Source organism: Mustela putorius, unplaced genomic scaffold (genome assembly GCF_011764305.1).
Source record: "Mustela putorius furo isolate JIRA1106 unplaced genomic scaffold, ASM1176430v1.1 tig00001075_pilon_pilon_pilon, whole genome shotgun sequence".
Taxonomy (NCBI): domain Eukaryota; kingdom Metazoa; phylum Chordata; class Mammalia; order Carnivora; family Mustelidae; genus Mustela; species Mustela putorius.
In genome coordinates, this window is record NW_025421560.1 from 2,496,878 (window position 1) to 2,512,907 (window position 16,030).

Here is a 16,030-nt window from a genome sequence, read left to right on the forward strand (position 1 = left end):
GTGCCCTGGTACTCCACCTGCTCAGGGAAGGAGCCGGACTGAGGGCCCTCGGGACTCATACACCTTCACTCAGAGCTGGTAGAACATCAGCTGGAGGATCCCCAGACCCCACTGACTGGGCACATTATGTCATTTCTACATTTTTATCCTGAATGTTTTCAGTAGATAGTCTAGATTCCCACTGGCACTAATGGTGAGGCCTTTAAATGAGAGGCTGTCAGATCTGGGTGGCCTGAACCTGGAGTCTGGAGAGTTTCCAGCTCTTTCCAGACCAGGTCTTCAGAGACAGCTTGTCCTATTATAGCCAAGATGCTCCGAGTATCCACATCCCTTTAGATCAGGAGGTAATCAAAGGAGATTCAGACATCAATTCCATAGCCAAATTTCAATGCTTTTTTGGGGCGTTGTTTTGAGCTGTTCTGCCTTTCCTTTAGGTGTATTTTACTGCCTTCTGTCTGCTCTCTTTGAAACGATGCTTTAATGTTCTATGTAAGCAACAAACATAAGAAATGAGAATCAAGTTACTACTCTAAATTTCAGACTTTTAAAAAACTTAAATCTAATAATGTTTTCAAAAATTAGAAAAGTAAATCGGACTGTACGAATTATGTTAGTAGAAGTAAAGCAAATAAATACGACTAGTGGTTATATGCCTGTGTGTTTCCGTTTAAAATCTCATGGGATGTCTGGAGTGAGTGGTATTTTATGTATTAACAAAAGATAATTTGTACTTTATGTTTTGAAGAGGATAAAGGGAAACTAAGGTAATAATGGATACAAAGTTACAAAGAAGAGGTGTTTTGTCCTACTTGCGGCACAATGAGGCCCCTGCGGATTTATTTGTCAGTAACTATTCAGCAATATTGTGGATAGTTTTACTTCCTGTCATGAATGCATAACTGACTTCTGGGAAGGTGTGTACATACGTGGGTTTGGGAGGTTCACTGAAAGGGATTTGCCCCCCTCCCATCTTGGGGTAAGTGCCACTTACTCCACTTTTGTTGGAAGAGAAGATTCTTAATCAGAGCTGGATGAGGGCTCTGATGCATTTATCCCACCACTTAGGTTGTAAGGAACAGACATCATTTAACCCATGTTACTTTATGGCAATTTTACTTTGCAGCTATGGAGTCCTGCTATGGGAGCTGCTCACGGGAGAAGTCCCCTACCGTGGCATCGACGGGCTCGCCGTGGCCTATGGGGTGGCCGTCAATAAGCTCACTTTGCCCATTCCATCCACCTGCCCGGAGCCATTTGCCAAGCTCATGAAAGGTATTTGTGCACCTTGGTTTCTGTGTGTCTGTGGAGGCAACGGGACTCACTCAGGAGAACGTCTGTCTATTTTTTTTTTAAGGGGCTTTTTTCTTTTAATATTTTATTTATTTATTTGACACAGAGAGAGAGTCACAAGTAGGCAGAGAGGCAGGCAGAGAGAGAGAGGGGAAGCAGGCTCCCTGCTGAGCAGAGAGCCCAGTGTGGGACTCCATCCCAGGACTCTGAGATCATGACCTGAGCTGAAGGCAGAGGCTTAATCCACTGAGCCACCCAGGTACCCAGTCTGTCTATTTTTTGTAAGTGAAAGAGTAATTTCTAGGATTCTAGGGTCGCTTGGGTGGCTTGGTTTTTGGGTGTTTGCCTTCGGTCAGGTCATGATCCCGGGGTCCTGGGATTGAGCTCTGGATCAGGCTCCCTGCTTAGTGGAGAGCCTGCTTCTCCCTCTCCCACTCCCCCTGCTTGTGTTCCCTCTCTTGCTGTGTCCCCCTCCCTGTTAAATAAATAAATGAAATGAAAAAAAAAAGTAATTTCTAGGATTCTAATTTACAAATGCTTGTAAGCAACTATACTGTTTTATGAATTAGAAACCTTTTCTTCACTCTAAGATGTCAGGTGAAGTACTGAGGGATTAAGTTACTTTTGAAAAACCCATCTAGTTGTATCAGTGACTCAATTATGTACAAAATTCAGACAACTGGTAATGAAGTTTTCACCAAGTACACCAGTAGCACTCAAAGACAGAGATTAGTTGGTTCCATTCTGCTATTTTAAATTCTACCTCATGATCAAAAATGTTTTATGATCCTAACCAGCATGGTTTTGCCATGACCTTATCTATTTCATTTTTGTCTTTTAAAAATTAACTGACTCCTTTTGCAAGCAGCTAGTTACCTTCCTTCATTATTAGGCCATTTCTTAGAACCTTTCTTGTGATTATAACCTTTTAGAAACTTTAGTTTTCTTGGGTCGAGTTCTAGAACTCTGTACCTGTACATCCCCTGGCTAGAGCAGCCTAGGCTCCCGAAACAGAGTTGACGGTAAGGCACGAACCGCCCACACCCATATATTAACGTCATAGAAGATAAACAACAGGAGCCTTATCTAATAGTAAATATTATGCATGCCACCGACCTGGTCACTGTGTAGAATAACACTTTCAAAACCATTATCAGTTGGCTTTTAAAATCTCCAGCAGACACCATCAGCATGGGCTGATAATCAAACTATGCTGAGAAATGGAATTAATGTGGTTCTTGTTGATTTTAGAGTGCTGGCAGCAAGACCCCCACATTCGTCCTTCATTTGCCTTAATTCTTGAACAACTGACAGCTATTGAAGGGACGGTTATGACCGAAATGCCTCAAGAATCTTTTCATTCCATGCAAGATGACTGGAAGCTGGAAATTCAACAAATGTTTGATGAACTGAGAACAAAGGAGAAGGTGAGAGATCTGTCGTAATTGCATAACGCACCCACACTTATGAAGATTATGGAAAACATTTAATTAGGGGAGTTTTTAAAAAGTAAAACAAATTAAAAAAAAAAAAGAGAATAGCACACTAAGCCCTTTGTATAAATTAACCAACTTCAGTAATTGTCAATATTTTGTCATTTTGGTCATTTTCTTATTATCATCATTTTTAAAAAATGGGGTACCTTAAATTAAATCCTCGACTCATGTCATTTTACCTTTAAGTCCTCAATATGCATCTCTAACTGGTAAGAATTTTAGAAATAACTTTTTTGCCATTATTACCTTAAAAAGCAATTGCAATTCTTGGTATCATATAATATTCTATATTCAGTAGTCACAGTTTGTCTGAAAGGTGTCTTTTTGTATAGTGACTCACATAACACATAACACAGCTAAAAAAAAAAAAGGAAAGGTGTCTTTTTTTACAGTTTTTGGTTAAAGCCTTTTTTAATGCTAGCCCTCTTCCTCCCCACTCTCCCTCCCCCACACCCAACCTTTTATCTCCAAAGCATTGCTTTGTCAGAGAAACTGGGAAAGTGTGTAATTTTTGAACTTTTAATACGATGAGTTAAGCTCTAGTTGGTTTGTATATTTTCAGAAGCAGCACAAAACAAACATACATGTTAAATATGGCAAGGCTGCCACCATGTGCGGTGACACATGAGACGGGAAGGCACACGGGATCAGAAGGCAGACTGGTTGGGGAGTGAGTTCAGGTCGCAATGTCCCCCCTGGTGACGGACCAGGCTCACAGCCCTAAAGGACCCCGCCGTCACGGATGGCCTGGCTCTGTGCTACCGCGGTAGTCCTCACTTTTTTAAAGACACTTTTGTATAGCGCTTGAGTGTTTCGATGAATCACGGTTTATTCTGCTCGAGTGTGTAATTGTTCAACAGGTTAAATTCTGTTGTATGTGCAGTCAGTGTCTGGACAAAGTCCAATATTGCAGGCTCTCGATAACCTTTATGAAGTCGTGTCATTGTCCAGGGAGGAATTTTTATGCCTCACACATTTGTGATTCTAAAATGGTAGAATTCTCTTGAAGAAGGCGGTAGTGCTTTCTCAACAGAGTCCACCTGCCCATTCCTGTTACCCCACGGTAAAGCTACTTGGCCTTCTGTAGCATGGCTGTGTTACATCTCTAGACTTTTACATCTCAAAGGCCTGCAGTCAGCCCAAGTGCAAAGGTCAGGGCAGGAGCAGGACTAGCAAGTTGTAGTGTGAGTATATGTGCATAAGCCTTTCTCCAGTTAGACTATACAGTACTGTGTGCGATACCAAGACAACTTAGGCCCACATGCTGCTCTGGAGCAGCCGACGTCTACCGTTGTCTTGCTGAACTGGGAATTTGTACAAGGCTTGTCGTAGGTATTCCCCAAGGTGCAACTTGTTTTCTTAAAAATACATGTAATTTAAAAATGTATCTGGGGGATGTTGGTCTCAATTTCAAGGTTACGTTTTGTTATTGTTTTGTTTTCCCCAGCAAACGTGTTGGCTGTGCACTGTGGTCTGGGAGCAGTGTTAGAGCCCTGGGGTACAGAGAGGGATATGACAGTCTGTATCCTCGGGGTCCTTAGAAGGCCAGGCTAGGGATTTGGGATCTCGCTGACAAGTTTTTAAGAGGGGCCGACTATGTATCTTGGCATCCTTTTCCCACAAGACACTGAAGTCAGAACCTACTCTTCAAATTTAAATTAAATTAAAAATAAAATAAAATAAAATAGTTAAAAATTTTTTTAATAATGGGATTGCTGTTCTCATAGCTATCCAGACTAGAGTTCTTGGAAGATGTTTCTAGTGGTCTCCTAGGTGACAGAGTCCGTCAGTGGGAGTCCCTGCCCTCGTCCCCGTAGTCTTCACTCACACCCTCCCCCCTGCTCCCCTCACCACCACCTCCAGTGCAGATCTGAGCATCCTTCTTCAGTGGCCAGTCCCTTTCCTTATGAATTTCCTTTGTCCTCACAGATTTAGGACACTTTGTCACAATCATACTGAATTAATTTTGGTTCCTCTGACGCCATGCTCTTGACCTTAGGTCTTGGTGTAAATTCTCTTCTCTGTCCAGAAGACTGTCTCCTCCCTCACTTTTGGTCCCACCTCATGGTTTCCAGCTCCTTGACGGTTAGTGCTGCCCAGTTCCGTTCTCTTACCGGGACTCACTGGATGGACTGTGTCCCGGCATCCCACACCTCCCTCGTCAGGGCTGTGCTGAGTCCTGCCAGATTACTGTTCGCTTGCTTCATTGTCCTTGGTTTGCCTTTTCTGCTCGGCAGTCAGTTCATCCGCTGTGCTGTCCCATTCTTGCTCATTTCCATCCACAGCTCTGAACAAAGTACTCAGCACAAGGCAGATAGGAAGTAAATTAACCTGTGTAATATTTCCTAATATGCTCCTATTATCATTATCACATTATTCCTGTACAAGGGAATTTAGAAGGTGTATTATAAACCTGTTCTGAGTCTTGTGCTGCCGAAGCAGTGTACAACTCCGCTGTCTGACTTCTGCTTGTATGTTCTTGGGAGAGTCCCACACGCGTGCACAGGGAAATTTTTGTTGTTCACGTCAGCGTGGTTTGTGAGAACGAAAACCTGGGAACAGCCTCTGTATCCCTAACAGCGAAGAGACACCCCAACCACTGTGTATTGATTCAGTGGAAATCTGCAAACTAGTTAAAACCAATGAATTCTAGCTGCATGTATCAACGTGGAGAAATCTCAAACACAAGATTGAGCGGAAAAAGCAAGTTGTGGAAAAATAGTTACATTAGATGCCATTTATGTATGTTTACAAAACACCAGCACTCAGATGTACAAAAAGACTGAAGGTACAGATAAGGGAAGGACAGAAAGCAGCTGAGGCTTAGCAGATCTGCAGCGGGGAAGGGAGAAGATTAGAGTCTGTGCCTGTCAGCCTGCAGCAGACCTGAGATGGATCAGCTTAAAAACTTAGCATCTCTGTGGGGGTGCCTGGGTGGCTCAGTGGGTTAAAGCCTCTGCCTTTGACTCAGGTCATGATCTCAGGGTCCTGGGATCCAGCCCTGCATAGGGCTGTCTGCTTAGCGGGGAACCTGCTTCCCTTCCTCTCTCTGTCTACCTTTCTGCCTACTTGTGATCTCTGTCTGTCAAATAAATAAAATCTTTAAAAAACAAATAAACAAAAAACTTAGCATCTCTTAAATATTGATGGTGAGTGCATGGTTATTTGCTATTCTAATTGTAGTATATTTTAAATATTTCATGATTTTAAATGATTACAATAAAGACTAAAGAGAAATATGTAAACTGTTAGTAATTTTTTCTTCTAAAGTCATTTCTTTTCAAGTAGTAAATGTGTAGGTAATTCAGTCCCTTCTTAGAGCTTTCAGTATTTTGTGAGTTTAAAAATATAAAACAGGCAGGGATGCCTGGGTGGCTCAGTTGGTTAAGCGGCTCCCTTCAGCTCAGGTCATGATCCCAGCGTCCTGGGATCGTGTCCCATATTGGGCTCCTTGCTCCGCTAGGAGCCTGCTTCTTCCTCTGGCTGCCTCTCCCTTTGCTCTCTCTCTCTCCCTCTGACAAATAAATAAAAATCTTTTAAAAAATATATATATATAGAAAACAGGCAAATGCAACCTTAGATGGTGGGTTTGATTGTCAGCACCGGGTTTTAAAGAGCCCCCCAAGGAGGATGGCCTAGAAAGCAGGGAAGGACCTGGGAATCCATCCAGTGTGGGCAAAGAACAGTAGGGGTGCCGACAGGGGTGGTGCTTTGCGGGGCTACCATGGAATCCTGGAGGAGCTTGAAGTGGGGCGACTATGCTTCCTGTTGTTTCAGAGTTTGGAAGTAGGACTTCTCAGACGAAAGCTCCCAGGATTCAAACATCTCCAAACCACCAACTTTCCAACACTTAGAGCCGCACAGTGGTGCGGCAGACTGCGTTCAGCTTCCTTCCCTCCGGGGATGCAAGCGTCCCAGCCCCAAGGGGATATCTAAACAGGATTCCAAAAGCTCGGACAGACCCCCAGCCCTTTAGTAAATACACATTTGTAGCAGAGAGCCAAAATCTTCAGCAGTCCGGCAAAGTGGAGGCTGGAGCCCGGCAGCTGGCTGGAATCGGGGCTCCACCGTTTGCTGCCCAGGGCTCCCCCGCCCACCCCCACCACGAAGTGCCACAGGAAGGCTGCTGTCTCCCGGGGGTGCGGGGAGGCTCACTGAGCGCTGGGTGTGGAGTGCTCAGAGCGGTGCCCAGCACTTGGCAAGTGCCGAGGAAAGTGGTGGTTTTGATTCAAACTGAAGCAGGTTCCAGCGGCCACATCATTCCCTGGGCCAGACAGGCAGAAGACTGGGCTCCTCTGAGCAATAAAATGCTTGAAAATGACCTGACGGGATTACTCGGTAAATCTCGCGTTGAGTCGAAGGACCACTTTCCGTGATATTATTACTACGTTTTTTGGGAAACTTTAATACATTTTGTTGACTTAGTGTAATAGAGAAAATACTGACTTTTTTTTCTTTTTACACTTTACCAAATTGTTCTTGGGAATTCTAAGATTAGATGTTTAATAGTAAAAATAAAGAAGATTTGGGGCATGGGAGTGGACTTTGAAGAAAAATTAAAGAAATCACAGGATTTTAAATTTAGAGGTGATAGTGTTAATAATGCTGATTTTTATTTATTTCACTTATTTATTTTACATTGTTGATAATTATTTATGACACTGCAGGGTAGAAGCGTACCCAGTGAGTTAATTGTTACTATGTATGTGGTATAAAAGTCAAAAAAGGTGCTTCAGGAATGCATGTCTGCTCTTTCTCCATTTTGGGGCTTTATAGTAGTTTCTTTATTATTCTTTGGGTACACTTCGAAGCTATCCTCTGGCAGAGCCTTTACTTTTTCTCCCTATATTCTTTTGGTGTGGTGCCCCTTGAAAATACAGCATTCACGGCATCTCATGAGCCTCTGACTTAAAATTAAAGAGAATATTTAATGCTTTTTTTCCCTCAGAGGTTTCTAACTGCATCTTTTTAGACAGAGTCAAAGGCACAGTGTACGTGCACTATCTCCCTTTCTCATTCACTGATTGCTTAAGGTAGGAGGCGTCAGACTTGGAATTAATGGTCAGTAACTTGGCGGTGTTCTGCGTTACTCAGTAAACTGCTGCCTCCGCAGAGAGCCGTTCCTCCCTAAATTCCAGGCCTCTTATCTTCACGGGTCCGTCTTTGTGCATTGGGTGGCAGCACGCACCTGTTTTTGAAGCACTATTAGAAGGCATGTCACTGTTAATGATTAACATCCACTGCCAGGAATCCGGGTTTGCCATTACTAGAATGGCCGGTGCCAAGCAATTAAACAAATATTACTGCCTAGAAATCTCAGCAACCAAAAGAATTTTTGTGTGTGGTTCATAATTTCAGAGTATTCAAAGGGAGTCTAAAACCCCAGGCCTCTTTTTTTCTTTTACTTTTGAATGTTTTTAAAAATTCATTCAGAAGGAAGAGTACTTTGGCTGCTTTCTTTTTGATCTTTTTATTTTTTCTCTTATGAAATCTTGGGCAAGGGATTTTTTTTTTCTTTTTTTTTTTAATTTGTAAAGCCATTGCCAGGGGATTCACATTTTAGCCTGGGGACCTGGAATTAAACATGGTTCCTTCTTCAGGTTTTGTAGTAGTAACACACAAAATGCCTAATTGAACTTGCTGCCCATGCCATATCATTTCACAATAGTTAATTGGATTGATACCACTGAAAAGTCATATCTTAAGAAAAGAGCAGATAGTAATGAGATAGACATTGGAAGTTGACTGGAAGGTGTCCTCTGTCCCCAAATAGATGATGGTAACATCTCCAGTTTGGACAAACTGGTTGGAGAAGTCCATCAATTAAATAACAGATTCCAGAATTTTTTTCTAATATGTACTTTTTTTTTCCTTTTCTTGTAATAAATAGTAATTTATGTCCAGAGTAATGTAATAAAAAAAAATACTAGTCTGCTTGTAAATAAGAAGCAGTTGGTACATATCACCAGAAGTGACTTGAATTGCCCTAATTGGTTTTAAGTAAATTTTCGCTTTTGCAATTTTACAAAGTTTGTTTAGAAAAAAATAAATTTAAAGAATGTTTCAAAGGTGAGTTTCAGCCCACTTTGGTCAATTTACAATAAATTCAGGATTAGTTTGATCTGATTAATTCTTTGTTTCATTTTTTAGAGTTCCCTAGTCTCTTCTTGATATTATGATGTTTATTTGTGGAAGGAGGGTCTTCTGCGTTTTCCTCTATGATAATGGTACCAATGAATAGCCTCCAAATATTCTTTGAGCCCACCTATAAAAAGTCCAAGGGACTAGTGGACTTCAGTTGACCTTTTAGTCCCATGGTTCAGCTCTGGTTTCTCCCAGGCGCTTTGTTTTGTAGTGTCCTTTCATGTGTCAGTGTTCCTGAGGTGGGCTGTGCAAAGTGGCCTGCTTATAAACGTGCACCATGTCTATCCGAGGCTCAGAGCTCCCGGCCCGAAGCTCCACCTGAGAAGGAGTCTTTGGTTTCTAACAAAGATCTTAGTATTAGGATGGTCTACGATTAAATTCTCTGGAGCAGTGTAAGTGAAAGTTTACAAATGCCTTGATTTCTGTATGAGAGTTTGATTTAGTAGCAGGTAATCAAGGAAAGAAAGTTGCTCAGCCCTGAAAAGACCATTTATGTCTCTGGTGAAGGACGGATCATGTTATAGAAATGAAAAAAGAATGGAAATGTGATTTAAAAACTTCGTAGAGCTCTTGGTTTTATTATTGAATATTTTTTTCCTAATAAGAACAAAAGTACAGTTGACCCTTGAACAACATGGGTTTGAACTATGTGGGTCCACTTGTACATGGCTTTTTCCAATAAATACAGTGCTGTGAATGTATTTTCTCTTCATTTTGTTAATAACACTTTCTTTTCTCTAGTTAGTTTGTTGTAAGAATATACTGTCTGACACATACAACATACAGAATATGTGTTAATAGACTATGTCCTCACTAAGGCTTCCTGGCAACAGTAGGCTATGATTGGTGGTTAAGTTTTCGGGGAGTCAAAAGTTATTTATAGATTTTAGATGGCACGGTGCAGGGAGGGTCAGTGCTCCTAAAACCATGTTGTTCAAGGATTAACTATATGCTTCAATTCATAGATTTTTTATAACCTTAAATAATTCTGAAACCCGAACCAAGAGGAAGCTAGACTTTAGTCAGGAAGCACTGGGGCAGTGGGATGTTATGAGCTCATACATGAGATCTGCCTGTAACGTGATAGTTTGCATTCACCCATGGGGTCCTAAAAAGTTCATTTCCCATTGACTTATTTTAGAGATGCTCATTTTCAATTCTGATGGGCCTCCAGCTGACTTTGAACACATCAGCTTTGTTTTTCCTTTACCTCACCTCCGTGATGTTTCAATCTCTGTGCAAATTCTTAAAGAACCTCAAGAAGTTCTTCCAAAGTAAAGGAACCTGAAATGCTATCTTTCGTGGGGAGAACAACTACCCTTTACCTAGCCAAGCTTTGACTTGGGCTTGATTTGGAAAAGGGGCATTCCCACCTGTATTTTGTTGCTCCACATTAATGTACATTTTATATGTCAGGTGATTTATAAAGGCCAGAGATGAGAGAGAAATGTTAAAATCAGCTGTAAAATATCTGTGATGCCTTTTGAAGACCAAAGGCTGAGAGCACTTGATGGAACCTATGCAAGGCTTTAGCTGTCGTCTAAGTGCTGTGCTAAAAAGATCTCCGATCCGACCGTCCTGACTGCCAGGGGATCTGTTCCAGGAGGACTGGAGCGGCCAGGGGGTGGGCTGAAGGGCAGGAACCCCTGCTTCTCGTTCACAGCAGGTGTGCTCTCTGCCCAGGAGCTGCGGTCCCGAGAGGAGGAGCTGACCCGAGCCGCGCTGCAGCAGAAGTCCCAGGAGGCGCTGCTCAGGCGGCGGGAGCAGCAGCTGGCAGAGCGGGAGATCGACGTGCTGGAGCGGGAGCTGAACATTTTGATATTCCAGTTAAACCAGGAGAAGCCCAATGTCAAGAAGAGGAAGGGAAAGTTCAGGAGAAGTCGGCTGAAGCTCAAAGACGGCCATCGAATCAGTTTACCCTCAGGTATGACTTTCGTCCTGTTTCGTAAGAGTTTTGAATGTCAGCCCTGAAGTCGGCTTTGCTTCTCTAGCACAGGGAAGAGTGGGAGACTGAGATTGCAAAACATTACATGAAGGGCGCCTGGGGGGCTCTGTCAGTTAAGCATCTGTCTTTGGCTCAGGTGGTGATTCCAGGATCCTGGGATCAAGTGCCGACTCGGGCTCACTGCTCAGTGCGGAGTCTGCTTCTCCCTCTGCCCCTCCCCCCTGCTTGTAATCTCTCTTTCTCTCTCTCTCTCAAGTAAAGAAATAAAATCTTAAGAGTATAAATTGGGAAAAAAAAATACACACACACACACATTACTTGAATAAGTATCTTCACTTGCTTGCTTCAGTTCCGGTCATAACATAATGACCCGACTCATGGTCACGTTCATGTGCAAAAAGCATCAGGCACACCTTACAGCACATTGTGTCCTGAGAAGTTAGCTCTGGGCGTGCTTGTCTGTAAGTGGATTCATAGATTTACTCCTTTTGAAATTAAAGGAGAATTCCTTTTTAGTTCATGGCACTGAACCAGCATTGCATGGTGTGGTGAAAAAAATCCTGGACGACAGAATTACTGCTAGTTCGTCATTCAGTTGCTTCCACAAAGATCTACAATGTCATCTGGTAACTGAGTTCACTTGGGGCATTGAAGATGCTGTTCGCAGCTTCAACAGAATACATCAAGTCCTTTAATTGTTTGCCTGACATCTCTACATTTATTGGTTCATTTTTATACTTCCTGGATTTTAAAACATTATTACAGTTTTAAATGTTGTAATACATTAGAAGAAACTAAACAGAATAGAAAATAGCAAACAGATCAGTTTGTAAAATTACATTCTTTAATATACATGGTATACTTGATTTAAGGAAAAACCGAATACCCCTCCCCCCACCACCATACTTTGTGATTCTCCTAGTACTGGGGAAGAATGGTGACATGGTGACAGAATGAGAGCTGGCTGCATTTTTATGGAATGTGCACTAAATATCTATTTATCTGTTCTCCTATGTCTCCACCTCTCCCTGTATATTACAGAGTCCCTTTAAGGATGCTAATGTTTTCCTAAGCTGTTTGTTAATGTCATGGAAACTGATTTTAAATAACTGTATCAATGGCTTGGTTTTATATATAAAGTATGTGTAAATTGTCTTGTAAATTTACTTATCACAAAGTACTGGAAGTCTTGCAAAACAATGTGACCTTCCAGGTTATTGCAGAAACCCTCAGTTGATCAGAAAATTGCTGATACGTGGCAGTCAGTATACAGTATACATTATTGATTATTTGGTTTGCTGAAGTGAGGATAGGCTGTGGCTCCTTACTCATTTTATACCTGGCCTCTCTGGGGGAGAAAAAAATATATACTTTTTCAGGTTCTCTTCTGATATTTGCTTTTTAGCCAAAGGGTAACTTGGGGGACCATGGACTGTGCTATCTTGTATGTCAGACATAATTTAAAATAGACTATTTTATTTATGATGAGCCTTCTGCTTTCAAGTGTAGATGATAGAAAAATCCAAAGAAGCACTCCATGTGCATTTTCTTGAGTTCTTAGCTATAGCAGCCTTCTATCTGTGTGGTGACAATGTTATCCTGATTACTATTCACTGATTTGGGAGCTGGCCAATAAGAAGTTGATGGAGAATAAATATGGGAGAAAAAAATTAAATCATTCCACGGATCCTTTCATCTTCAGCGGTCAGATGATTAAAGTACATATTTCAGGATTCCTGAGTACACTTTCACTCCTGCTTTTCTTTTTAAATTGTGTTTGGCCAATATTCATATTCATTCCAAGGAGATAGAGTGCATTTGACTATTTTTAGATTTATATTATTTTATATTTTATATAGTATATATAAATACATATTTTTAATATTTTATATATTATATTGTATATTATATACATTTAGATTTCTATTATTCCTGAACTGCACTCCTATTTGGCTTTTCTCTCTCTGGGAATTTTAGTTACACATTTATATACCTTGTGGCACTTAATAAATGATTCCATTTAAAAACATATCCCCCCAAACCTGCTATAATCAGAATCTACCTCAAGGAATGAAATTCAGTTGCTGTGATTTAGTATGGTATGTACCTCTTCTGGCCACAAGGTGGTGCTACATTGTTGTCACACTGTTAACACCATGGAAACTGTTTTTGTTTAGAATCCCCCAACTCTTTGTACACACACACACACACACACACACACAATTTACTTGCACAATGTCCCAAAGCAGGATATATATCCAAAGATCCAAGGAGAAGAATGAACCCTAACAATACTTATTTTTCTCCTTCGGGAATTTGGCTTAGGATAGAAGTAAAAGCAGTTATTCATGCCTTAAGTTCAAGAAAGTTACTGTCTGCTAGAAATTTCCTTGAGTTACCAAATGTTAGTACTATTGAATGGTACACTACTAAGGAAGAAACACTGGCAGTAGGTTGAATGGCAGTGACACTTTCAGTGTACCAAATCCCTCCAACCCCTTTTGCAGGAATTTTCTCCATGTTCAACTAGCTTAAAAATTTTCTCAGAAACGTATTTGAGACGCCTACAGACTGGCTTTGGGTATCTGTGCCTATGCCTCTTTCATAGCCTTGTTATTGAGTGTGAATAGTTTTCGCAGCATTATTTTGTCCGTCAGAATCACTGAGCATAACTTTTGTCTTCTTGCTGTTTATAGCTATGATGACAAACTGCTAGAAACCTCAACTGTAGGTCCTCACACCGGCAATCCTTCATGGAGCCCTGACCAAATAAGGATAGATGCTTATAAAAGGAGGAAGCATAATCTAAGACAAGAGTTTTTAAGTTATATTTTATGAATTCTTGGAATCTGTAGGAAGAAAACGTGATCGTGGTAGATATTTTCCTATTGTGACCACTTTCTATCATTCACTCTGCATTATGCTTATCTTAAACCAAAGTTATGTTTTTAGAACATATAAAACAAGGCCAAGAGGCTTTGAAGCCTTCAGAAGTTGGTAGGTTTCTAAAACAATGGCGTTCCAATTTCAACTACTCAGCGACGCTGAAAGCCCACCCGGTCATCTGCCTCGTGTGCAAATGTGAGAGTCAGTGTATGTACACGCAAATGCGACTGCTTTCAGGGCCAAAATGATCATTCCCACTGAGATTATCATGACACATTGCCAGTTAAAATACTAGTGTAGGTTTTACCCCAAAGCCTGTGGACCTCACGATAACCTGCCATGAGAAAACTGTTCTCTCAAGTTCAAAGAAAAATAACACCTGCCTGTTTCCTAAACGCATAATGGGGACAGAGTCAACCTTTCCCCACTTTATAGGGACAAGGATATTTATAATAAAAAGTATTTTATGTTTACAATGATCAAGAGTGCCCTTTTTTTCAGAGAGAGAAATTAGTTTTTTGGTTTGTTTTTTTGTTTTGCTTTTTTGTTTTTTATTTTTTAGAAAATCAGAAGCACTCTGAAGCTTAGATATCGTTGAAATCCAGTTTTGTGTCTTTGCTACTCCTCCTGGGTCTTACCGACGTTCTGTGCTGCTTACCCTGCCATCATCCACTCCCCTTGGTCTCTGGTTCACATGCTGTGACTTGGTTCTCTAGCTCTGAGGATGGCAAGAACACACCTGCTTTCGGCCCCCCTGTTCTGAGGGCTGGCATCTCCTGAGCAATTTGCTTCCAGAATGTTCTGACATGTCACGGGGCTAGCTGGACCTTCACAAAGCACTTCAATCTAAAATAAACTCTTTTGTGTCTATGGGTAAGGGTAATTCTTTCTTTTACTTTTCCCCACTCCCCTGCCAAACCCAGTCCATCACCATGTCCTGCTAAACTGCTCTCTTGCACCCATTCTCCACTTAGGTCAGATCTTTCATTTTTCTTACTTGGTAGACGGGAGGAGCCGCCTACCTGCTCCTTTATTTCCCCTCGCTTTGTCTTCCAAACCACCGCTCACCCTGCTAGCTACATTCCAGCACAACCGTAAGCTCTGGTTTGATTCTACTGCAAAACCTTACACCGCTTTCTCATTCAACAAACACTCGTGGATTTACCATGATCAAGTAGCACGGATTACAAGAAAATAAACAGGATCTCTGCCCTTATGTTACTTATAATCTTAAACAGAGAAAATATTGACTCAGCAAAGATTTCCTAAGTAGCTTTTCTGGGCGGGGCAGTGTGCCAGCCCGCGGTGGGGTGCTGCCGTGATGGAGGTTTCTGGCCCCTGCCCCAAGAGCTGACGTTGTCCTGGGGGCAGGGGAGTGAGACCCAAGCTAATAATTAAATACTCATTTACTCGCTAAGATTATTAACTACGATGAGAGAAGGGTCATATGACAGTGATTAGCTGAAAGGTGTCACCTGCTCTAAGGAGAGCATAGAAGTCATCCTAACGAGGTAACATTTAAAATGAGACTTGAGGGGCACCTGGGTGGCTCAGTGGGTTAAGCTTCTGCCTTCAGCTCGGGTCATGATCTCAGGGTCCCGGGATCGAGCTCCGCATTGGGCTCTCTGCTCAATGGGGAGCCTGCTTCTTCCTCTCTCTCTCTGCCTGCCTCTCTGCCTACTTGTGATCTCTGTCTGTCAAATAAATAAATACATAAATAAATAAATAAATAAATTCTAAAAAAAAAAAAATAGAATGAGACTTGAAGTTAGGAACTGATTGAATACAGAGGGTGAGGAAGAGAACGGGCAGCGAGCACAGGCAGAGAAGGCTCGGTTCCTCCCAGGAACTGAAAAAGACCGCTGTGGTTTGTCCAGGGGTCAGCCAGACCAGTCCCCCACCCATTCTGTGCAGCCCACAAAATGGTTCAATGGTTTATGCACTTTTAAACACTCAAAAAGAAGACCAATGGGCCATGGCACGTGAACATTATATGAAATTTAAATTGCCATTTCCATAAATAAAGTTATATTGGAACACATGTATGTATCGTGTACGACCAATTGCACACGAGATCTGCAGATTTGAGTACCTGTAACAGAGACCGTGTGGCCCACGGTGTGTAAAACATTTCCTCTGTGGCACTTTACGGGAAAAGTTTGCCGACCCCCCGGTTCAGACCACGGCATATGACGGGAGCACAGGGCAGCGGGAGGCGGGAGGCACGAAGAGCGCAGACTCAGACTTGAGGGCCCTACGCAGCATGTGA

At 41.9% G+C, this 16,030-nt stretch overlaps 1 protein-coding gene across 2 annotated transcripts in view; it reads left to right on the top strand.

Annotated features, from left to right (window-relative positions):
* The window catches only part of MAP3K21 (mitogen-activated protein kinase kinase kinase 21), a 56,372-nt gene that overhangs the window by 19,720 nt on the left and 20,622 nt on the right, over positions 1-16,030 (top strand). For both annotated transcript variants that reach the window (XM_045087259.1, XM_013047597.2), the window contains exons 3-5: positions 1,124-1,272; positions 2,542-2,717; positions 10,614-10,854. In XM_045087259.1, the coding sequence (XP_044943194.1) occupies positions 1,124-1,272; positions 2,542-2,717; positions 10,614-10,854 (566 nt within the window). The remainder of the gene's footprint in view (positions 1-1,123; positions 1,273-2,541; positions 2,718-10,613; positions 10,855-16,030) is intronic.